At 30.9% G+C, this 26,532-nt stretch overlaps 1 protein-coding gene across 2 annotated transcripts in view; it reads left to right on the plus strand.

Annotated features, from left to right (window-relative positions):
- LOC106680998 (involucrin) overlaps window positions 1–26,200 on the plus strand; it is a 30,629-nt gene extending 4,429 nt beyond the window's left edge. For both annotated transcript variants that reach the window (XM_014421087.2, XM_024360471.2), the window contains exons 2-3: window positions 22,027–22,617; window positions 24,553–26,200. In XM_014421087.2, coding sequence (XP_014276573.1) covers window positions 22,027–22,617; window positions 24,553–25,704 — 1,743 coding nt within the window. In that variant the 3' untranslated portion in view covers window positions 25,705–26,200. The remainder of the gene's footprint in view (window positions 1–22,026; window positions 22,618–24,552) is intronic.
- Window positions 26,201–26,532: the final 332 nt, after the last annotated feature.

The following is a 26,532-nucleotide window of genomic DNA, read 5'->3' on the forward strand; positions in this document are numbered from 1 at the left end:
AAAAAAAAAAAAAAAAACTCTTAAAATCGTAATAGTCTAAACTGTAATATTTACATTTTACATATGTCTATCATTTTTGTGTAATTTTGGCACCGACCGATAGATGTCATCAGGTTGGACCATATCGGATGAAATTTTTTAAATAATGTAAAACTATGAACTATAATATTTTCATATAATAGTATAACTATGAATAAAATAAATAAAAAATAAAATAAAATAATGTTCAAAAGGTTTTTTTATTTAAAAAAAAATAGTTTTACATTATTTTTTACTATTTCAAGTTGTCAAATGTTCTATAAAATATGCGGTGATATATAATAACATTCTTGAGTATTCATTCAGTAATTCAGTTTTTTTAACTGGCTTTTTAAATGGCTTTTTTTAAGCCATTCATTTATCAAATAATTGCATACATAAATTCAGTAGCTTACACTGGTCTCGATAATGTTCAACAAAAAATATGGATTTAACTTTATTTGGTTAAATACTACATTTTATACATTATATAATGCTTATTTAAGTTAAAATAAAAGAAAATATATATTAAAAAAGTGCTTTTAAATATTTTTTCTAGTGGGATTCAGGATGTAAAAGTGTTAAATGAATGTCTTACTTGAAAAATGATTAAAAAAATTGTAGATGGTCAGAGGTCAATCACAAGAACAATAGATGAAAGTGAACAGCTTTCAAATCTGATTTCGTTTAAACAGTTTAAGATGAAATAATAAAACAATAATATGTGAAAAGAAGTAAAACGATGAAACTTGTATATAAAACAATAATAACAATTCATACCTGAACGTTATGAATATTCGAATGTTCTATAAGAGTACCTCTTACCCATCTACATGAAAATCAAAGTTACTTTACTCTTTGTAATCAGAATTATAATCTCTATTGCTCTTTTAAGCAAAGCACTTATATACAACTAATTCAGCTTTCCACGAGTTATTAAAATTAAGATTTAAAGAGTGTGAAGTGACTTCCTAAGTCTGTGGTCTCTTGAAAATTTCCCTCCCCCCCCCCCTCCGTTATGATTTTATACTTGCTACGTCTCTAAATAACAACTTGCAGGGTTAAAATATACGTCTAAGACACTATATTAAAGAAAAAAGAGTCTAATAAATATGGGGTTAACAGCAGTCCATCAATGTATGTACAAAACCATGGCCTCGAAAATAATCGGAAAGGAAGTCTATGTACGGAATACATAATATTGACGGACATACTGCAAATCAGAAAAGAATATTCTAAAGTAGTTATGAGTGGATTAATATCTTGAATCTATACGTACGCGTACATGGCGCAAGAACCCGGCAGCGGTAGGGTATGCTCGAGTAGCTTCGGCCAGGTGGCTTCTTGCCACACCCATTCCGGGTGGTCAGTAATCTTCAAGAATTCGAAATACCACGAGAAAGGTGTGAGCATACCAGGCTGTTTAAGAAAGCTGAAGAAAAAAAAATATTATCTTTATTAAATTGTAAACATTTTTGTCTTCTCCGTGGTTTCCTAGTTTGTATTTTTCGGAGTCGCTAGAACGATAAAAAAAATTAATTAAAAAAATTTCAGGAAGTAGTCCATTATTTTTAAAATATGTCTTTTGTTGAAGAGCATCATAGCTATTAGGTCGGTTGTCGTGTCGTTATCTCCTTTCTATAAAATTATAGCAATTTAAATTCTTCCATTAAATTGAAAGTGAGATGTAAAATATAAATTACGGTTGGGATGTCGGAATGCACTTTCTACATTATATTACAACCTGTAGGTGAAAGTATGTGACTGGGACTGAATATATTTTGAAATTCTGCATGAGCTTCCCACCGACTGATATCTAAGTAAGTAAAAACCTTGACGCCAGAACAATTAATCCATGTTGTTGTTTACTGGGTGTGGGAAAAGTAATACTAAAATAAAATGTATTAATGTATCACTTAGAAGATCACTGCACGATATAAACAAATAAATAGGTACTGTTACTAGACCAACTTTTGTGCAGGGAGTAGATTTGGTCAGAATCACGCTCGACTTTATGATATATATAACTTCTTAAGAGTTAATGATATATTTGTATGGAATTTGTAAAATCAACTATATTTTGGCTACATTCACGTCAATCGTTACCCCTGTGTTTAAAATTGAATAATTGTCCAATACAAGTAATTCACACAAGTTATAAGAAATAATCTTCAGTCAGTTATCAAACAAGTTATCGTTTATCTTAAAAAAGCAGGATTGTGTGGCTAAGTGCATAAGACATCTGACACCTAACTCAGCTCTGGTTCCAGTCTGGCTGCAACTTATTTCCTGTGATTTCTATATTCTGTTATATCAGCCGTGGGTGGGGTCTGAATACCCTCCTGTGGCACACCCATCGCTGAGATATATAAATATTGACCTCACATTCTTGTATAACTGCTGGTCATAAACGGATTGAAAAAATATTATAATGATGCAGGTCTAGGAAAAAAATAGGTAAAGACTAAAATTTTAACTTTGTGCTTTTCACAAAAAAATATTACTCAAATCGAGCACAAAAACAATTTAATAATTTATAATCTTAAACTCTTTCTTGAGACTGGTAAATTTTTTTTAAATAAATAATAAATTTTATTTATTTATTTTTTTAATTTTATTTTTTTGTTTGTCAGATGTGCCAAAAATAAAGCTTAAGAGCGAGATATATTTTTCAAAATTCAGTATAACGTATGTTCTTCCTTCAAAAACAAATGACCCACAAGGTAGTATATGATATGCCTTTGTCCTTGATAGATTTCTAGAAGTAGAAAAATGCTAATGGGAAATAATATTAATATTCTTGTAATATTGTTTCTGAGGATCATACATGTAATAAAAGCTGTTTTGTAGTAGATTGTCCCTGAGGATGGCCGGATTGGCCGAAACGTCGGACTTATATAAAAATAAAATGTTTTGAGACTAAAATGGATAGAAATTAAATTATTTATTAAAACAAATTTAGTAATATTAAATTTAAAATAATATAATCGACTTGCAAAATAGTTTCATTACATAAGATAGAATTGGAAAAGTAAAAAATATTTTCAATAGAAAATAATAATTTCATTATGAGCAACTTTTTTTGTTTCTTTTATAATTCATTTTCAGCCATTAAATTATTGGACCATATTAAACCCAAAATATTTAATATAAAACATATTTATGAGTAATCCACATTTTTGTAACATTCCAGATTTTCCCTTTACCTGTCACATTATTAAAATCTAATTTCATACATAAGACTCCTGAAAGTATTTGTAACAATATTTACCTTTTTTTTTCCTAGCTGTTTTTTTTACTAGGTTATTTTTTCCGGCTTTTTGAGAGCAATAATTTTATTTTTTATGCATTGACAATATTCTATCTATAAACTCACTATTTATTAACTCATTTATTACCAATATGATGGTTCCCGGTAAGTCAGAAATGACCTGATAAAAAGTAAGAAAAAATCTTGCTAGGCTAGAATAACAAGGATTAAAATCCTTAGAAGGATATCGTCAACTAAATTGCTTCATCTTGGACTTTGGTTTGATTTTTTTTTCTTTACGCAGACTTTCGGTGCTTTTTAGAAGCATATTCTTCGTTTTTATCCATTTTCATCATAATTAATTTAGTGTAACTTTTACTCGGTATTGTTTCATTTAATTTTTTAATGATTGCTCGATTGCACAACAATGTATTTGGAAATGTGTATGGGACAACTCCACCTTTTCCTTAGCGATTAATTATGAGATATGGTTTTTTACATTCATTTTCTGATTAATTGATTTAAAAAGCAAAAAAAAATATATGGACTTGTTGCCAGAATATAATGTATAAAGGATATAAAATAGGCATGTTTGCAATATAGTTATATAAATTTTGATTCTAGTTTTCGTGCTTTCAAACACACCACAATACGCAAGGGCATTCTGTTTCTTAGATATCTATTATATTATTGGGCTCATATAAATATGTATTCGATTTTGTATATTAAATAATTTATCTACAATTTTATTACTATTAATTTATCAATTATTTCATCTAATATTTTAAATATACCAGATGAAATAATATCTTGTCGATTTAAAAGTTGTCAGATTTGACCTAAGAAATTACCTGGGCCGATAATTAATACAAAGGTTATATGACCAAATTTCTGTTATAAAAAAGTTTTAGGTAATATCCTGAAGAGGCAAGATAAACAAAGCTTGAGAATTTGATTTGGCATCAATCAATAAGTTAATATAATACACAAATTATAAGTTTTCAAAAATTGGTTTCATTAACGTTTCGACCCTTCATAAAGGATTCCATTGGGGCTACATAACACATTTTCCTAGTCTAAAATAAATTGATTTCATCTAAATTTTACAAGAAAACATAATTCTAAAGATAATCAATAAGACACATTCTGTTTTAGAGACAGAGGTAAAATTTTCGGCTAACCCCTCGCAGATGTGTTATCAAAAATATCATCTTTAGTGTGTAAATACTTTTAAATAAATACAGAATTCGATGTTACTTATTGCCACCCTATATTTTTCTGAATCATTGAAAATATAATTCACTCAACAATGTTTGAAGCTTTAGAACAAAAATCGCTTTAAAATAGATTTTATATGAGGAAAAGATGGTTAGGGGGTGCGGTCAGAATATAACACAAATAACTTTTATTTTTAATAGTAACTTTTTTAGTTGTTTTAATAATAACTTTTATTTTTAAAAATTATTAAAAATAACTTATTTATTAAAATAAGTTATTTCAATTTATTTGTGTTATATTCAGACCGCATATCAACCGTCTTCTCCTCATATATATTATCCAAGGTCAACCATCTTCTTATCATTATAAAATAGTTTTTTCACAAGCACTTTATTGAATTAATCGAAAATAATTAAAATTTGAAAATAAGATTACCAAGATAATATAACCAAGTGTATAAAAATATTCTATAATTAAATAAATAACAAATGGAATTTGGTCCGGGTGCGGTCAATTAAAACTCAAATAGTAAATTGGTGTACTTATTAGAGCCAACATTTCGCCCCACGTTGCAGGGATTCGTCAGGGCTAAAAAAGATACAAACACTTGACATAGTTAAAAAAAAACTTTTAGTGGAAAATAACACGGGTATAGAATAGAACGTTAAATGTAATAAGAAAAATTAAAGGTTATAAACAATAAATGAAAACGGTAATAGTAACAGATAAAGAGAAGAAATATTGAAGAAAGTACAAATTAAGAGATGGAAAGGGATAAGAATAAAATAAAATGAAAATTAATGAGACAGAGTTCATACCTGTTTTGACGGTCAAAGTCAGAGTGAACCGTTTGAAGAAAACTTGAACCTAATAAAACACTCATAAAACTTCTTTTAATAAATAATAATTACAAATTTTAAAAAAATATAAAAAATGCTTTAACTGTGATGTATAGCACGTATTCAACAAATATCACAATTTTTATATAACAAACGGAAACAGTAAATAATAAAGTTCATTAGATTATAATAATGATCTACCGCGTCAACAATTTATTTTAATCTATTACGAAAATTTCATATGAAGACTGTGTGCTACTTTACGTCAGCAGTGAGAAAGCTCTTTTGAATGCCATAGAGTAGTTCAATCACCGCATAGCACTGAACCTTGAGTCATCCCTGTCCCAGGCACCTTGACATTAACCATGGAGTGACCAAACAGTTTCCCACTATCCTTTGTGTCTAAGATATAAGATTAATGGACAGTCTGACAATATTAAATCATATACCATAAACATGAGCTACTTTGCCCCTAGTGTCTTTCCATGATCCAAAAATAAATAGGTCAGCAAATAACTAAAAAACTATCCATTTATTTTCTGAGTTAAGTTTCCACATTAGCAGCAATTAGTGGTGTCACCTAGACTACGGTAATAAGGAAGTCACAATCTATAACTAGCGGTTCACCAGTCCACTAGTAGTAGGACCTTGAGGACTACTTTTCTTTTCTTTATTTTTTTTTAATTACCTCCGTCTAGGTCATTTTTGACATACGGAGGAAGGGGAGGGGGAGAGGTAGAAGGGTTATCTACAGGATACCCACTTATTCTAACCATGGTGGGGGTGTTTTCATTTCGTGGGACCGCCACGGAAATAAAATTCGATCCCCCAATAGGATTCGAACCGCTGCTGCGGCATTTCCGCGGTTGCAACAACTGCCTCAGCTCACTCAGCTACGACAAAAATAGTAGTCTGTTCGTCACTTCCACATTCAATTAGAGGAGTAAGACCAATTTTCAATTTTGGTTTGTGATCTAATCTAATCCACTCAATTCATCTTCAATAGAATGATGCAGATTTCAAATATGCTTACTGTAACTGTTATAGATGTTCCATGCAGCATGACTGATGGGTTTTACTATTATTTCAGTCATTAATTAGTGTGTACTCAGCGTTGAGTTGTATTGAAAGCCAAGACTCCGGGAAAAAAACAAACTATTAATCCACACAAAACAAAGTAATGTCAGAGGAAATACAATACTGAAACGGATGTTAAAAATGATTGTTAACTCTTTTGAATGTGAAGTTGTCTATGTACTCGAAATCACAAGTTCTCACATGCTAAGCACCAGTTGAAACCAAACGAGGATGTAGGAGTTACGGTTGCTAATCACAGTTGTGGCTCATAATATCAACTTTTATTTCTGACCAGACGGATTAAAATTACCCTGACGAAGACCTTATACGTCGGACGAACGTGTAGAACCAAACCAGAAATGTAGAAGTAAAGGTTTAACTCTGTGAGGAGAGATGTATAAATATAAAAATAAAATCAATGAATGATTTTGCAGTACATGAATTGATTCTTTAGTCATTAATGAATTTTACAGGAAATATAGCTATTTGGTTTTTCATCGTTTTTTTTGTTTGTTTTTTACTATGATTTTAATAACAAAAATATTTTACATCAATATTAAAAACAAAAACAAAGTTTCATTTTTATGTTATGTTCATGCAACTTGGAATATGACACTTAATTAATTAATTTAATATATTGGATCTTATAATAGGAAAAAAAACATATAAAAACCGAAAAAGGCACTCATTAACGTCTTAACTTCAGGGAAAATAGATAAAATGATATATAATGATGTAATTCCCTCGCAAATTTCCGCCGAACCAGAAGCATGACTGACTGGCCTAAGTCGTATTGGCCAGCCCGAACTACTGGAGGTAGACTCCTTCCGTGTCCTAGTGACTGAAAATTGAATCGGCGAGTCTGATCATATTTATATTAAAGTAAATAAAACATTAAAACTTAATAATAAAAAAAATACCATCACTAGATCTATATCAAGACACCGAAGTGGAAATCCTTGGAACAGTAATCTGAGTTGGTGAAAGCCAAATAACGTGTTTAATTACAATAGCACTAAGGCAAAAGCTTTCTCTTCAAGTGATGATTGTTCTTGATAATAATTGTCGAGTAATAGTTGACTGCGCTACAAGTATTTCAGGAAGGTTGATTTAACCTTGCTATAAGGAAATAGCACTGATGTGGTGTGCATCCGTTAAAAGATACTTAACTCCAAACTTAATTTTTTTATTTTCACTAAACTTCAGCCATAAAAATATAGCTTATACAGCTAGATTTCAGCGTAAGCTATTTGTGATCTTTTTCTTCATTCTTCTCATTTTTTATTATTACCTCCGTCCTGGTCATTTCTGATATACGGTGAGGTTATTTACAAGGCATCACTTTATCTTACCATGGTAGGGGTCAAGTTTTAATTTCTTGTGACCACCACAGAAATAAAAGTAGACTCCCTCAGCTATAGATGGCCCATAATAGTAATCCGCTCTCCTCTTCCACTTTCTCCCAGAGGAGTTGGCCCAAGTTTAAATTTTAGTTTGTGATCAATATTTACCTCTCCTCCCTTCCTTCCTGACTTAAGTAAAATACATTTTAAAAATAAAATAATTTATATGGTTCACTAGTACATTCCCAGCATAATTATGTCGATAATGCCAAATACGTTATACAAAGAGGAAAGGAAGGAAAAATTCAAAATTGGAGAGGATGCTCAAATTTAAACAATTGCATTTGTAAAATGTTGTGGAGAAATTACTCGGTCGGTAAAACCATAACTCACCCAGTGGAACGCTCCCTTCATTCTTAACTACGGACCTACAAACCTAGAACAGCAAGAGTTAAATTGCTTCATTATCATTAAGAAAAGATGAGTTATGCGTGGCATTAGCCAGGGGTGGTGTCTCCAACCTCCTTAGGAACTACTGGCTTCATCACCTCCACATTTTTTCTTTTTTTTTATTTAATGTAATTTACAATTGTACAAATAATAAATACAATAAGTAAATCTGTGGGCACATTCACTTTAATAAATTTGTTTATATAAAAAAATACGTATTACTTACGTGTTTCCTCAGCAACTAGAGCTACAAGTAACTCCCATTTTTTTTTTTATCATTATTTCATTTAAAGTAATTCGGTTAAGGTCGTTATTGAAAATTATCATTGGATCAACAGAAACTTGTTTATTGTTTCATATATACGATAATCAAGTGAAGCTTTAATTTACGTGAATGGTTCAGGAAAAACAGTGTTCCATTTAAAAAGAGATGGCTGAGAACATTAGAAAACAAAAGCACAGAAATAAATATCTAGTATTAGCTCAGTAAACTAAATAAAATTAGTCACTCTTGAGAAAAGTAGATTTTTTTTTATCCTCGCGTGGCCACGTGGAATTGAATTTTGTGTGAGATTTCACAACTCTTGTAAAACGAGTTCAAAATGAAAATAACTTAAACTTGCGTTAAAAAGAAGGGAAGTAAAACTGGATTTAGTCAAAGCAAATCAAATAGAACTCAAAGAAGGAATTATAACAAACAGCGAGTTGGTAGCATAATGAAGTAAGAAGGTGGAAGTTGTATAATATATTAAAATATTTAATACGAGGTAAAGATGACTAAGGGGTGACAGTAATGGGCCTGTCTGCCAATCCAAAGGTTTTGAGTTCGAGTCTCCGGCCTTATCCGGGATTTTTTCAAGCATATAACTATACAATACTCAGTCATAGCCTCCCCTCGGCCATTTGTGAGGATCGTTAGCCTATGGTCGGCACTCACAAAAATAGGCGTGGGTGTGACGAACACACTCTATGAAAACCACGTCATGAAATGCGCGATGTATTTCCTAAGAAAATCTCGCGAGGACTAAATTATATATACTGATATAATTTGAAGTTCAAATAAATTTTAGTAAAAATCCAACCTGACGGAAACACTAATATATTTAAATTTTCAGAAACACCAATAAATTTTGATAAAAATCCTAAATAAGGATTATACTAAAATGATGAGTAATCATTTAATTCATAAATTAACATTATTGATCTTATTATAATTTCTCCCACAAATTGAATTTAAAACCATATGATTTAAATAATAAATAAATATTAATAATATGAATATATATAAAATTATATAATTGAATAATTTAAGCGGTACCTTTTTTCAATCCGATTTAAAATCTTGACGTTATAAAAGATTTTTGTGGTAGGTACCATTCTTATGGTATTATGAATATTTTGTTTTTTATTTATGTATTTCTCTGCATTAGATCTATGCAGTGTATATTTGATATGTAATAATAAACATAAGAACTATCGCTTACAAAATGAATAGTTATACCAGCACACAATTCCTATAAAAAAACATGTATTCATATATTAAAATACAACAAATCTGGTGAATCATAAACAAATTTCTTCTTATTAAACCCACCTGTCTCAACATTGACAAAGAAATAATCCTTTTCAAATAAAATCTATGCAGTATGTAGTTAACAACGTATGTTAAACATCTTTCCTTGTCTCATCTCGAATAAAAATTTATTAATATATTTATTTTGTTATTTTTAACAATTATATTAAATATTTATTTATGAATTATATATATCATAATAAGCTAAATGCATTTTTCGATTCTGTCTATACATCTGATTTTGTCCACCCACGTGGTCTCTTGCCAGCTGGCATTCGTTGTTGTGTAGATACGTCTTGAGTGATCTCTTCGAGCCACATGTCCCGCCCATCTTAACCTCCTTACTTTCATGTAACCTGCTGGAGCCCAGGTCACATATAGATATATATAACATAAACAAAGTAAAATTTAATATATTTTCAATTGACTGTCTTATATATTTATGTAAACCTCTAACTAGTTTAAATAATACTTGCAGGTTTATCTAATCGCCTGTACAAATGTCCTGAATGACATAATTCAATGTATATTTGAATTTTTCAACTTGATTCTCGACAAACGTTTATAATACTCGGCCTGTTTGTGATAGTGTTATTGTTTTATTCGTAATTCTGATCACAACTGCCAAGGTGTTTATGTTCAGTAATAATATTAATTTTATATATTAGTAACTGGAACACGAATCTGGCTAAAACCAAAAAGTGAAATAACAAATATACCGAGAAAAGAAACTGAAAACTAAGTGTTGCCAAAACTTTTACCTTTGAAATGTCAGCTACCCTCGGGGGACCCAAACAGATGGAGTATAATTAATTGTGGAGAAAGGAGGGACAGAACTGGTTACTCCAGTTTGTTCTTCCCGTTCGGCGAAAGTTGATCTCTCTACTATCAGCGAGCTGATATGGGCTTCTACCTCTTTCTTTTTTTTTTTTTTCTATTTTCTTTCACTTCCTCTAGGACTGCACCTTGATGAGTAGTCTCCTTCAGCATAATTGTTTCCTGTGATATCTCTGCTGAATGACTCTTTATTTACAAAATTCATAGAGTAGCTTAAGAACTGGAAGTTTATAGCAATATTAAAAATATTATGTAAAAAAATTAGAATTAATCTGGTTAAGCAATTGAAATAAGGCATATCAGACAAAATATCAGAAAATGGAAGTGATCAGTTACATAAGAAGCGAATCTCCAACTGACCAAGAATGCCTCAAGACCTCAAGTTTATTAAGGTGCTGTCAAGCATAAAGTATACACAGTATTGAACACATTGAAATATATTGCTTTAAGAGCTATTAAGTTATTACTGCAAGCTAATATCAAATTTTTGAATGCCACAATCACTGTTTATAATTGTTCCAAAACAAAAAATAATCCTTATAATTAGCAACGCGGCAACTACGAATATGGCGTTATGTGAAATTCCTTTAGCAGCTTCATGCAGTCTAATAGAGTGGAAATCGTTCAAGACAATCACGTACTCTCAGAGAGCTAACATATGTGAAACTAATAATTTGTGTCTAAAATATTCAGAATGTATCTTACCTTTTTTGATCCTTTTTGTTTATATTTTTAGGTTTTAATCCAGAAAACTTCAACTCCTTTACCATTAAATAATTATTTAGAAATTTTATAATGGTCATAGCAAAAAATAATTCCCGATAAATCATTAAATTAGGGTCACTTTTAACAATGTTATAATTATTCAGAACCATATCTGACAAACCAGTAAAAAAAGTAAATTACATAACTTCTTAAACCAAACTTCCCATTCACAGAGGGCCAAGGAACAGGTTAATAAATACCTGTGACAATAAATCACCAGATACGTCTGCCTCACCTAAAGCCTTATATAACTGATGCAATTTAAAATTTCTTTAAAAGGACAGTTGATTCCTGTCTTGATTTATTTTTCTTCAGTGATTATAATCCACCATGGTTATTTATGGATAGTAAACACTTAATCATAAAGGCTTATTTACGCTTTTCACATTCAATATTTATCCTAGAAAATGAATCAAAATTGATGGGTGTAGGCCGTTCTCCATTTTTCCGATACACATGCTTCGTATTGAAGAATCATCTTTAGTTAAATGAGATCAATGCCTGTTCCTATAATTTTTCTCCAGTTTGTGGAGCGAACATCAGATAAACACGGAGCACATTGAAACCACAGAACTAGATGACAATATGTAAGGAAAAATTACCTAAGTTCTCGTCTAGGTCCAGGAGTGCTAAGTGAGTAGTGTATCGTTGTGCCATCAACAACTTTAAGAAGTTTATATTTTTACACATGTTATGAAATTTTGAAGAGAACCATATTTTTGTGGGGTTTAGCTTCGGAGGACTTTTAAACCAAATCAAAAATAAAATTAACTCGAAAAAACACTAATGCACCTGTACCTGTTCAACATAAACAAAAAATAAAATACATAAGTGAATCTACTTATTTATTTTTGTATAAGTGTAGAGAATTAAATTTCTAGGGATTCCTACAAAACAGAAATTGTACAGACTCTTTCCTACTTAGCTTAAAAAATATTTTTTGAACAAACCCACTAAAGAAAAACATATATTACTCATTACAGTCTGCCAAAAGAAACGGTATTTTAGTGTTTTCGCCTGGGTATCTGAACACTGCGGATTATCGGGTAACGAACTAGCCGATAGGGCAGCAGAGGTGGCGATTTCTGAAAGAATTCCAAATCGCGGAGTACCTGCCGATGATTTCATTACTCTCATTAAGCAGAGGATTAAAGTGGAATGAGACAAACGTCGGAAAATGTTTCTCATAACAAATTAAGGAAAATCAGAAGTAACGTCTCCCCTTGGATATCAACTAGAAATGTACGCAAAGAGGAGCTGATTTTGCCTTCGAATGGGTCATTCGCGTCTGACCCACGGTTATCTTATGACCCACGATTCTGTACCTGTATGCCAAACTTGCGGAAAAGGACTTACTGTTAAGCACATTCTAACAGAATGGCGAGCACATAACTCCCTTAAATCTTCATACAATATACCAGCGGATCTCCATTGCATCTTGCAGGATAACAAACAAGCCCTAGATAAACTTTTTGAGTTTCTCCATCATTCCAAGCTCTACCATAAACTTTAATCAAATTTTACCACAGGTCTCCACGTTGCTATAGTTTCACTTTTCAATATAATCGTAGCCCAAAATCCTGTCTCTTGCATAATGACCCATAAGTGGTTGGAGCCTTTAAATAATTAAATAAAAAAAAAATCTTGGGACGGAGATGTCATGCACCATTTTTCATGAGAAGGATACCTCTGACAATTACTCTTGATTTATTCATTTTATTGTATCTTTAATCATTTTTGTGTTTTAATATCTTATTGTTGTCCTGATAAGCAGTAATCAATGAGACAAATAATATTTCCCTATTTGTTTTGCTGTCCCTTGATAGACTATGTAATTTTTAGTAGACTTCTATTTTAACTCCTTCATTCTTTTATTTCAAATAATATATTGAAATATTGAAGAAAATTTATATTCATACTAGGTATCGCACTAATTATGTTTAAAGCTTTTGTTTTGGTTTTTTTTTAAACATATTTTTTATCTTAAATACTGGAGACAAGAATGTCGGTTGGGCTTCAGAACTTAAAAGAAAAATAAGTTAGTTTTCTAAACATTGAAGGTTTTGTCCATTAGTTCAGAGGGAAGAGCATCTTGTGCTGAGAAACTCCCTTTATTTCTATAAGGTCCCCTCGCTATGGCCAATCTGGTCATTAGAAATTAATTTGAAAGCTCTATTAATGATAACAAAAAATGACACAATTAGAGGACTGATGCCTCTATCTTAGGCAAAGATACCTCATCAGGTAATGATGGGAGTTCACAAGCAACTGGGTGTTCTTACCTTTCAACTAATAGACAGGACAAAAAAACAGATAATAAATTTTGCACTAATTTACAAAATTATTAAATAAATAAGGAGGAGAAGAGTGTTGGAATATCTAGTACATCGAAGTAACAGATATTAATTAATTCACCTCTGAACTCCATATTTTTCTGTTTTATCTATACTATATAGATTTAATTACATTGGTAAATGTAATTGTTATTAAAATGTTTTTTATTCAACGTATTAGTATTATTAACTATTCTATTAATAATGTGACTTAATTATTAAATATTATCAATTTTCTTAATTATTAAATGAGGAGATAGTTGGGGTGCGGTCAGTGAAGAACACAAATAAGTACGAACTTATTTATAAGTGCCAACGTTTCGGCGGGAGTTGCAAGCCTTCATAAGGGCAATTTGGTCACTTGTGCTTGATGACTTCCACCAAGTCGCCCTGATAAAGGCTTGAAATTCAGGCCGAAAGGATGGAAAGCTAAAAAATAAGTTTTACTTATTTGTTTCCTTCACTGATCACACCACAACCATCTTCTCATTTATATAAATCCACGGTCAAGTATTAACTTATAATAATTAATTAATAGTTATGATTTAATTATTAAAGCAGTATTAATTAATTATAAGCATTTAAATATAAATTCAGTCAGTGAAATATGCCCGATAGATATTAAGTATTTTCATCGATCTAAAGATTAACAAAAAATATTTTATTCTATTTTGACATTATCCTATATTCATAGAAAATGAGTCATCTTGAGAAAAGTTTTATATATTAAGAACTATTATTCCAATATACATGTTATATTGTTCAGAATGAATCTTGTTAAATTATAAATAAAGCAATTTATAGTGATCTTTCTAGGATATTTGCCAAAATAAATTCACAAAACGGTCATTTCTCGTTTATCAAAAAAAAAAAAAAAAAATGATTTTAGAAAAACTATATTGTGGATAGTATTAAACTAAAAGCTCTATAAGGGCTCAAATTTTAGCAAATTTACTCAATTTTAAAATATAATATATAGTATAAATAATATTTTTTTTGCGATACTTTCAATTTCATGGGGCATAGAATGAAGTATTAAGATATATTTTAGGATTTTACTTGAACAAAATAAACTTTCGGACATCTGGGACAGTCCCAAAATTAGATTTCAACGTCAATAACTCAAACCTAAATAGTAAATTAAAAGATTAGAATTACTAGTCTTAATGCAATCTAAGCCTATGCAATAAGCCCCACTAAGACCCCCAGGGTGCGAGGTCCTATACTAATTTTGAAATTGCTTATAACGGAACGGGGGAAAAATCTTCATCTTTAATATAGTTAAATATTTAAAAAGCGCTTTTTTTTTTTTTAATATTTATTTATTGCTATTTACAACTGTACATTATAGTACATTTAGTAAATCTGATCTAAGTTAAATTGGAGTGTACCAGGCGTGCAGAGAAACTACCCATTGGTAACACTCTGACATTTTATATTAGCTGGTCTTGTGGCCATCTTCTTTTCAGGCACCTCGGAGGATTGTCAGGAATGGAAGAGGATGCAAGGTTAGAAACTAGGGGGTTTGAAAAAGCGCCTTAAATTGAAAAACGGCGTGATCTTTTTTGCTTAATTTCAAGGACTAATTATCATTAATTAATGTTATATTTACTATAATATCAAAATATAATGTTAAAATAAATTGTATGAGCCAATATTAAGCTTTAAGAAGAAGGAATAAAATGCCGCTACTCTTGAGGTACATCGACCCACAGCCGAAAACCTTGACCTGGTCTTGACTTTCCATTGTGTGCCCAGCCTTCAGTCACGCTTCTAAGTAGTTCTGCTTTCTAGCTCGCTGTGTGATTCCTCCTTATAGTCTAATTCAGATGTAATTCTAATTAAAAAAGACTATCTGCTTTTTTTGGGGGACGAATAATTAAATCTCTTTTCTCCATTATTATAATTGCTTTAGATTTTCTGTAATTGGACTTCATTAGAAAGAGAGTTAAAACTTGCTTCTACCATTCACTATAGCATTTTATAATTGAATATAAACATATTATATGTCATATATATTAAATGAATACAATTTATTTTTCAATATTTTATCCAATGATTTTTAAAAATTTTCTTTATCTTTACTGAAAAAAAAAAAGTAAACGCTTAGACTTATAACAAATATATCGATTATTGTTACAATAAGGTAATCAAACGAGGTTTCTACCTAATAAATAAAAAATATTTGTTTATGAAAATTATTATTTAATAACTTTATACAAATTGTACCTTTGTAAACAAATCGGATCTGGAGATTAAAAATAAAACGTTTGAGAATTTTTTCAGGATTTGAAACTGCTTTAATCATTGAGAAATCTAAATTTTCTGCTTCCTATTCACATCAACATCTTAAAGACTTTATTTTTTAATATGGAAGAAAAGGCTCCATAAATTTCTTCATAAAAATTCATATTTTACCTGTCCGGTTAAAATAAAAAAATCGGCAGAAACTACTGATATGGGTACATTACATTTAGACCGACTGCGTTGAGAAATGGATCCAATTAAAATTTTTTTTCATATAAAAATTTGAATTTGATTGTTTTTGTGGACACTGAAAACGAATCTAAAACCTTTTCGAGAAAAAAAGAGTGTTGGCCTGGGGGACTTTTTGGTTTTTGTAATTTAATGCGAATTTTAACTGATTTAATACATTAGACAATGATTTTTTGCTATTCATATTTTCACGACTTACCTAGCAATGTCGGACAAAATATTTTATTATAGAGAATTAAAGTTGTTATTTTATTTTCGCAACTCAAAAAACCTTTATGTACGGATTTTTATAGTAGTCGCAAAATATATTTTTTTTTTAACTCAAAATGTTTGACTTATTTGGGGCCTTCAATTTTTTTTCGGAATTTATATAAAATGAATAAACCTTAAGTTGTACGAAACTTAGGAGGGGCTTAGAACCAACTTATCTGCAGGAAATGGTGTAAATTGTAGCATCGTAATCAAATTAGAACCCGAAATTTAAAACAAAATTTGAGAATTTTTTTTGGTTTGAAACTGGATTTTCACCAACATAAAGGCATAACATCTAAAGCATATAAATATGGGCTGAAAGATCAAAAATTAAGCTTTCCAACAGTTGTAATTACGTTGGATTGGTATAACACTGAGGATTAATCAAGCCTGAAAATTTCTAATTTTTTATTTATATGAAAATTCGTAATTGATATGATGATATTGATATTATGAGATTTAAGGGTTTCAAAAGGATTTATAATAATCATTAAATAGATGCAGAGCAAGGACGGCATACGGTACAGAAACAAATATTTCTAAATTTTTATATATTATAAAAATATTTCTAAAATTATATAATTTTTTTTTTCCGTCTCATACCCTCGGAAACGTGTCTAATATTTTTCGGCCTAATATAAAAGAAAAATGCACTAAAATCGGTGATCCCTGTGGTAGCCTTCTTGGTGTATCAGCGATTCCTGTACGCAGGATGATACACGAAATCCGCCCAGGGTGATGAACTATGAGGTAAAAAATTAATGACACTAAGGAAGCAACCCGTTCCTCCTCCTAATTTTGTTCCTTTAACATGGTATAAAATTCATTACATAAGTAAATACATGCATATTTATTGTCTCGTTGAATCTTCGCTAATGGCAGCCGACTCAACATGCCGGCTAGCGACTGTCAACTCATGTTATAACATCGTTGGAAAGTATATAGCTTTCACTTTCTGGAATATTCCAAAATTGCAGGATTTAGATTTATGTGGCATCATCGCTCAATTACTGAAATATGATTGAACGAAGAAATGGCTGTAATTTCAGTTCCGGAAACCTGCTAACTAAGAAATTTCGAAGGCACTTAAATACTTTCTAATAGTTATATCATAGGTTGAGGCAAACCCAGACCATCTCACTGAAATTTTTAATCAGTGCTTGATCTACAGCGAGTAAAATAATTATACATGCATTTACTCTTTTGAGAAAAAAAAATAGTAATGTCTTATTCGTATATTCAGTGGTTATTAAAAACATAAATATTCCGGAAGGGCCGTCCAGAGCTCAGATGATTAGGCCTTGGTCTATCGTTCCGAGATCTACGGGCGGCGTCGGTTTGAATCCTAAGGCTTCGAGTTCCTAAGTTGACTTTTATCATCAAGTGGCGGTCTCACAAAATGAAAAACTTGACCCCCAACCATGGTTAGAAAAGGTTGGTCACCTGTTGATAACTAGGCAAACCTTCGCTGTGGATTGCCTTAAAAAAGATAAATAATCCATATTAATTTTCACAATTGAAGAAAACCATACAACGTAGTTGAAAACTAAATTTGTAAATTTATTGCGCAACAGTAACAGTTGGTGTCATAATTAATTTTTAGCTTGTTATAAACTCAGATTTTCCATCTAATAATTATTTTAATGAAATACCAATACAGAGCGAACATTTAGCTCACTCAGTATTGGTATATGTTGGAAATAAACACCAACTAAATGCAGTAAATCAACAGAATCAAGTTCCACCAGCAAATATGAAAATTTGTTGTATAATCGTTTAATTAGTAATGAATTTGTAATACATAGGTAAAATTTTGGAATCAAAATATGCATAATTGAAAACTTTAAAACCGGATCAGTAGACATTAAAACACCGGGATATACAACACTTTTGCAGGATTGCACTTGATTCATAGAGAGCGTGAAATCATGTAAAAATCACCCAAAAATATCGGAATTAGTGATCATGAAGTTAAGCTGTTCAAAAAACTTGAAATGAGACATTTTTAGCCATATTGGTAAAACATAGTGTAAAAACAATGTTAGATAATGAATGAATTTCAATTTTTTCTGTTTAAATGCAAAAAGAGAAAAACAAAATTATTAACTAGTAACATTTATGAATTTGGACCAGGTTTATTGCAATAATTATTTCTTTACAAGCCGTTAAACGTAAATAAACCATTATACTTTTACTAATAAAGGAGATTATGGTAATGTCAAACAAAAAGAATTAACCATATTTAAGTGACTTCAGAATTTTTAAATTGTGAAAAAATATACATAAATAAATATATATACATTATCAACGATATCTTGGAAGAGCCACATAGTTAAATACTAACCATAATTAATAATAGTTTATAGCTCTCCCGAAAAAGCTAACAGAAAAAATATTGTTACGAAAAATATTATACGTTATACTAAAATTTAATATTCGACTAAATAAAATAGAAAGTGAAAAACAGTCATATAAATGGTAAAATCCATCCTGGCGTTTCTGGATTAATGCTACGAACCGTGCTAAGTATTATCATTCCTTAAGGAAACCAGCCTGTAACCTACAAACATTGCTACTTTGTTTATCTCTAGATACATAAAGTACATAATTAAAATGGTTAAAGTCCTTTTACCCGACTTCGGTGAAGCCAAATAAAGAGTAATGAGTTTACGGGTGTGACATAACCTGCTCATTGTATGGGCGCTGATTTAAACGAGCAACACAACTTATTTTTATTAATTCCATGTCTTAAATTACTCAGCGATATCCCGTGAGTGTTTTGAAACAATTTGAGCTCAAAATACTGTAATAAATAAAAATTTTAATAAAAATAATAATTTTGGTTGACAAATCCTCATCCGTTGAGTTTGGGTTTGCTCATAGAATGGAGTGGTTGCATAATACTGAATTTTAATTTAAGTGAAAGGGATCGCAGATGGGGATTATAACTGAAGTAAACAATACGATCTACACAAGTTTATTGAGCTTGTCTGTCCTTTTTTTAAAAAAAGTTTATATAATAAGCATCAAATAGATGCAGAGCAAAGGTGGCATACAATAATATAAACATTTCCAAAATTACATAAAATACTTTTTCTTGGTTCATAAGGCGTATTGATAAGGGCGCTGGGACTCTTGTCCTATATTGTCACTAAAACAAACTCCCATTGAAATCGGTGAGCCAACGTACGTAGCCCCCCCCTTATTGTAGAGTTTTAATATTATTGAGAATTTACTGACACTGCTATTTTTAGTTGTTTTTATTAATTTATCTATTTTGTAAAGAATTATTTGTAGATGTTAAGAGGGAAGTACATAATGACAAAAACAAAAGTAATTGTATTATACATATTTTTAACAATAGTGGTAGAAAAATATCAAAATATTCGGAAATCATAATTTCTTATTGTTTACTTGTATTAAATGTTTACGTTTCATATTCCAAATATTTCTTCATCAATATAGAAGTTACATTCTAACTGAAAAGAATTTTTTGAAATGGGACATAAAAGTACACTATTGAAAAACGGCCTCGAATAGTTTCTTTAAAAAAAAGAAATGTAACATAAAAACAAGCCGAGTGAGAGGGTCCCAGTGTCTACCGTAAGGGATGGAAAATTGGACACAGAAAATTATTAAACTAGTTTTAATCACAACACCGTGATTAAACACCGGAGTCCACGATACAACACGTATTCAACGAGATCCGGTTAGCAAACATGACATTACAGGGTTCAGGGATTACGTAAGGGCAATATTATTTGCAAACAACGTACGATGAACGAGTTTTAAGGATCCTGCAAGCTTATTAAATGACCCTACCAACTATGCTTAACATCTCCTTAGATTATCTAAAAGAACTTATCAAAACGATAATTATAATACGAATAGCATGATGACAGAGCGGTTAGACACTGTGGAACAATAAGATTTTTTTTTTTTTTTTTTTTTTTTTTTTTCTTACCTCCTAAGTATATTTATTTTAACATTTACAATTATATACAAACTTAAATATAATATATACACTAGTTACAATATATCTTTGTTTGCCTTACGGCATTATAAGATTAATAGTCTTGGTCCGCTGAAGGCGGTATTTACATGAGTGGCTGTGCTGCCAGGGGCTAACAAGAAATGGGGAGGGGCCATTCCGGCTGGTTGTGTTGAGGTGTGGGTGACTTCAGGCTGCAGAGCCAGAAGTCCTTCCCTCGGCGAGGACGTCGACCAAGGGGACCGTGCTTTGCCACCTCCCAGGTCTTGGGGGAGGGGTTATACCTCGGAATAGGGGATTTGCACAGGCTTTCAGCCCATCAAAGAATAAAAGGAACAATAAGACTAATTGATATTGATTTATAAGGCATTACACCTTTTACAAAAATTTAAATTGTAAGATTAACTTAATCTGAGACTCCTCTTCATTGATGATTCAATCTTTTCTTCATTGCTGATTCAATCTTCTCGTAGATAGTCTTCTCGCAGTTCAAGGAAATTCCGTGGGTACTGTAACTAACAGGAATGCTAAGACCGGCGACAGGCACAGACTATAAGAAGTAATTTTAAAGAGGATCAGAAAATTATATTGTTTTTCTTTATAATTGAATAATATATTTACAAATTTAACAAGTTATTTCACATCTATAAAATTAGATCATCGAAATATATGCAATAAAAATTACAAATTATCATCAGCTGATAATTCTGAAAAACGTAAGAAGCACTCTCTGGCAGTGAGCATTAAAATTACTAAATGGACTTAATGGAAAACAAGACAATCAATTTCAGCATAACGTTTACTCCCAACAAATCCGACAGAATTATATTAATTTATATATTGTTGCAAAGGTTTTTTTTAAATCCATATTAGTTAATCCCAGATTATTAATTACTATTTGTTAGTTTCTATGTTTTTGAATTTTCTTTGCAATGTGTTCTTATTGTTAATAATCAGTGGTATAGTTAAGAAAATGTTCTAGGAAACCCTCTCTCCTCTCATAGATACCAACCTATTTGTCAGATACAAATTTAAAAACAAATATTTATTGTAATCAAAGTTTACAATAAATTATTTTTATTCTAATTATGAGAGATAGTTGACCGTGGATGATAAATGAGGAGAAGATGGTTGGGGGTGCGGTCAATGAAACACAAATAAGTATGACTAAAGTATTTTTATTCTAAGATATCTGACTGGCAAAATAATTATAATTTTTTTTTTACTTAGTTTTTCTATCTCAAACATTTTCTGGGGAAGACCAAGCAGAATTCAGAAACTAGCGAAGGACAGATTCCCCTTCATGGTGATGCCACTACACCAATGGCAAAAGTGTTTATTCATTAAAACAAAATATTTCTGGAACAGTTTAAAGAAAGAGAAACTGGATCACTGAGAACTGCTAAGAACTATCAAGAACTGAGAAAAAATAAATATAACTGAATTTATCATATAAATTATTTATTTTTTGTTCTGATATGTTGAGCTGTAGCAGAATTTATTTTTCAGTTTTTTTTTTCTTACATGTAAACTATCCCAAGATATATTAGTTATTACAATTCATATTTTCAACCATTTTTACAGAGACCATTATGGACTGTGTTTGCACTCTACTACCTGGTGGCAGTGGTTCATGGTGGTTACTACAAGATCAGGCCTCCACATCCTCCTCACCCACCACCACCAACACTCTACTACGGCTCCCATCCACCATATCACACACCGCACCATTCACCCAGGATATACCCACCGTACCCCCCGTTCCGATCCCCACATCACAGGCTGTATCATCAGAGATATCCTAAGCCACCTCCACCTCCACCTCCACCACCACCACCACCACCACCAACATACCCTGGCTGGAAGAACAATTATGCCCCTTCTTTCAGAGCTCCCATCATCCAGGAGTCCTTCAATAGTCCCCATAATCTCTACGCCCCAACAACATTCTTGAGGGATGAAGATAGAGGCCCCATCCATACAATCCCTGCACCCAATCTTGGACCAGCAGACAGGCCCAGCCTCCCAAATCTTTTCCAGACTGATGGATACATCAAGGATGTGTACAAAAATGATGGCATAAAGAAACCAATTCATAGCAAACCAGAAGATCTAGCAGCAGTATTGAGGCATGGAATAACAAAAGTAAATGTCCCTCATTCTTCCGGCTACCAAGTGAGTAATATTAATGACTATCAACCGAAAATATTAATAAAGCCATATTAACCATAAATTACAGTTTTCCTCTCACTGAAATTTAATTTCATTTGAATAACAAAATATATTTTTTGTATAGAAAAAAGTAGTTTTCTGATTACTTTATAAATTTCAAAAATTTATAGAACATAATCTTTTAGACTTTATTGTTTCTTAAAAATTTTGGAACATTGAACACCAAGGTTCAAGGTCCTTACTAACTTTGATTAGTAAGAATTTCAGTAACACTAACTTATCATGAAAATCAGTTCTACTTGTTTTCGTCACACTTAACAATAAAAAGTAAAACCTATTGTACTTTTAACCAGCTAAACGGACTACTGAGAAATCAGTTTTTCATTTAACCAACTAGGTTCCTCTGCAGAGCTGAATTCTAGCTCCATCCATTGCCAGTTAAGTACATAACTTTAAAACAGTTAAACATTAACAATACCTATTTATTTTTTCTTACTGCATATTCCTTAAGCCTATATTTACCTCCTGTTTTATATCAAGAGAATTGTTTAACCATAATGTAGTCCACTTAGTTTTAGGAAAGGTTTAACGTTAATCACACTCTTAAGATCTGCAGAATTGCTTCAGAATGCTTGTAATGTTATTCCTTTGTGAGACAAGTATCTACCCTTCTCTCTGTATTTTGCGATTTTGACACTTTTCATCAAGTTTTGATAATTATAAATATTACTAGTCAAAACAAACTGTGAATGTTATAATACTGTATAATCATTTTAATAAATATATTTTCTAATATTTATTGAATATCACAACAGTGTTTTTTAAAATGCAACAATTAAATAAGCTATTCAGATTATTATGACATGACAAAAGTTAGTTTAGTTTTGATCAGCAGTATTAATTCATCGCAGTAATTAGAAAAAAAAGGTCCTATTTTTCCCTTCAATATACTAAATGAAATATGTTTGCTTTCCTTCATTATATTTACTTATACTTTTTTTTTCTTTATTGAAAATATATTGTTTAAGATGGATATTGATTAATGATTTTTTAAGAGGCAGATTCTCTTAGCAATATAGTTAACAAGTATGTATTGAATTTTGTATTCTTTCTTTAAATTTTGTGATGGTTTACATAGTTGTAGTTTTATTAAGATAAGTCAGGGCAAGTGCATTTTTGGGAAATAACAGATTTTTTTAAAACTATCATCTTACATTGCTGAAGTGCATTGGAAAACGTGACAAAAACCTTTTCTTTAAATGGCCCACCATTAGAAAAATCAAAATCATATTGATCTTTATAGCATGCAGAGTTAGCTGTTATTAAAATAACTGAGCATAAATCATTCAAGTTGAAGCTGTTTTCTCATTTGTTTATAATAAGTTAATTAATGGATTAAGTATTAATAGTTGCATCATTTTGAAATATCTAACGTTTGAGGTAAGGTATGCTTTACATTTACATTTGCATTTGTAACTGTGAACCATATTCCGTCCCTTTTTATAATGTTAATGAAATGTTTTTTCCTAATGTCAATAAGTATGATTTGTTTAGAATAATGGAAAAATTGTTCCTTACAGTTTCCTAAAGCTCGTGATAAAAAATTTCTGTTTTATTATCATCACTGTCAAATCATTGGAACTTTCAATATTTTTATTGTGAAATGAACTTACAAATTATTTTCAAGAGTTTTCTGTTGGAAGGAATGTATGACATATTTATTGACAATGTTTGGAATCTTCATCTTCAAAACTAAATCATCAATAGCCTTCTAAAGCCAGACTGTTAAAATTGTTGTCTGCACTTGCACTGAATTCCCTTATTTTATATTAATCTTATTAAAATTTCCTCTTAATTCCATATTTCATTTACCAAAACTAAAAATGTTTTGAGTTTAGTTAAAAACAGAAAATTTATTTATTTATATATCTGTTAAAGGTGACAGAGGACCCAGCAGCTGCTTCTCCATTCAATACTGCATCATCTTCATACTTTGCACCAGACCCTGATCCAGAAGTCCCTTCTCTAAAAATCCCTCCAACGACTGACCCTCACTCACACCCAACAAACGGTCAAGTCCCATTGGACCTCTACCTACAACAGCAGGCAGAGAAGAATGGTCAATATGGACATTACCAGCAATCAACTGATAATTCCAACACACTAACACCTCAGGAACTGTTCAACCTCCTCAATTATCAACAGCCATCTACACTACAGCAGCAGGTACAGTTTTTACTTCCAAAACAAACTAGTCACCTTTTTACTAATGGACAACAGGAATACGTTCAGCAACAGCTTGCTCAACAGGATCTCATGAACCAACATTTTGCTCAGCAGCATCTGACCCAGCATGAACTCTCTAACCAGCAACTTACACAGCACCATGAGCTCACAAACCAGCACCAATTTTCTCAACCTCAATATCAATCATTCAACTATGAAGAACAGGGTCACCAAAGTGCCTATGAGGATCTGAGACTTGATCTTAAAAACAAAGATTTTGGTGTTGTTGAGAATGAATTTCATAAAGAGCTATTAGATGACAATGATGTTGCAGGCAGTGAGAGAGAAGAGTCTTATGAAAACATAGTTGCAAATGAAGTTCAACAAAGACAAAAAAGTGAATATTTTAGAAAAGACAAAGAAAATGTTGAAAATGTAAAAGACCAATTTCCCAAAAAACAAATGACATCTGATGCCAGTGTTTATCAACCTAACTTGATAGCTAATAATGTTCAAAATGAAAAAGTGTTACCACATGACCAAAACCAAGAGACTTCTATTCAAAGAGGAAATTTAGCTCATGAATTAAAAAATGCTGAAAAAATTACATCTGTAAAACCTGAGAATAATGTACAATTACAAAAGTCAATACAAATATACGAGAACACATATGGCAGTAATGAAGACATGGTAGAAGAGAGAAACAAAAATTCAAGTGATTTTAAAAATGGCTATACAGATGAGAAACAATTAGAGAAAGAATTGGCCATTGGTAATGATAATAAGAACTTCAAAAGTGAGGAAAATGTACATTTTGTAGACGCTGTGCCTTATGGAAGTAGGATACGCCCAAAAAGGTTCTAATCTATTACTTTCACATATTTGTTAACATTTTTAATAATCTAGTTCAATGTAAATACCAAAAGACTGTAAATTTATATCAAATGCTGTTTTAATTATTTGTTAAAATTAATTACCTTGTACATAATATTATTTTAAGTATTTAGAATTATTTATTTCTGTTTGTTGATAATTTTAATTTTGCTAGCACTATAAACAGTATGTTTTACCGAGAGCCGTGTTACCTATACATAATCTGTCAGTTCAGTATCTTGACCATGGTTATATAAAAGTTTGCTCAATTGTTTGAAATGTATTTATAATATTTGCTGTAAGTAATCTTTACTGTAACCTTATAATGAAGAATTAAGGTTTGTGTTGTTCATTTATCTATTAATCATTGAAAACAAAATATTGCTTGTATTCTGTATTGAGAAAATATAAAAACTATGAAATAATTATTTTCAAATGGTTAGTAGTTCATGAGTTGAAGTGTAGTAATATATGTTTGTTTTCCATATTTTTGTCTTTTTATTTCTATACCAACCATTAACAATAAAAAACATTATAGAAATTGTGTTAACTGTACTGAGAGCATCAGTAGAGAGACTTTCCCCCTGATGGGTAAATTATGCACTAGAATTAAATATATCTCTGTGGGTTGGAAATGAAAATTAATAAAAAAAAAAATTATGGTAAAATGAAATAGACAAATAGGAATTAAAAGGAAAAAACATAAATAAATAAATGAAGCAAGAATATAGTAATCTAAAAATAAATAAAAATTATAAAGCATATTACTTTTATAATTATGAGAGATAGTTGACCGTGGATGATAAATGAGGAGAAGAT

Source organism: Halyomorpha halys, unplaced genomic scaffold (genome assembly GCF_000696795.3).
Source record: "Halyomorpha halys isolate HHAL.00 unplaced genomic scaffold, Hhal_1.1 Scaffold303.1, whole genome shotgun sequence".
Taxonomy (NCBI): Eukaryota; Metazoa; Arthropoda; class Insecta; order Hemiptera; family Pentatomidae; genus Halyomorpha; species Halyomorpha halys.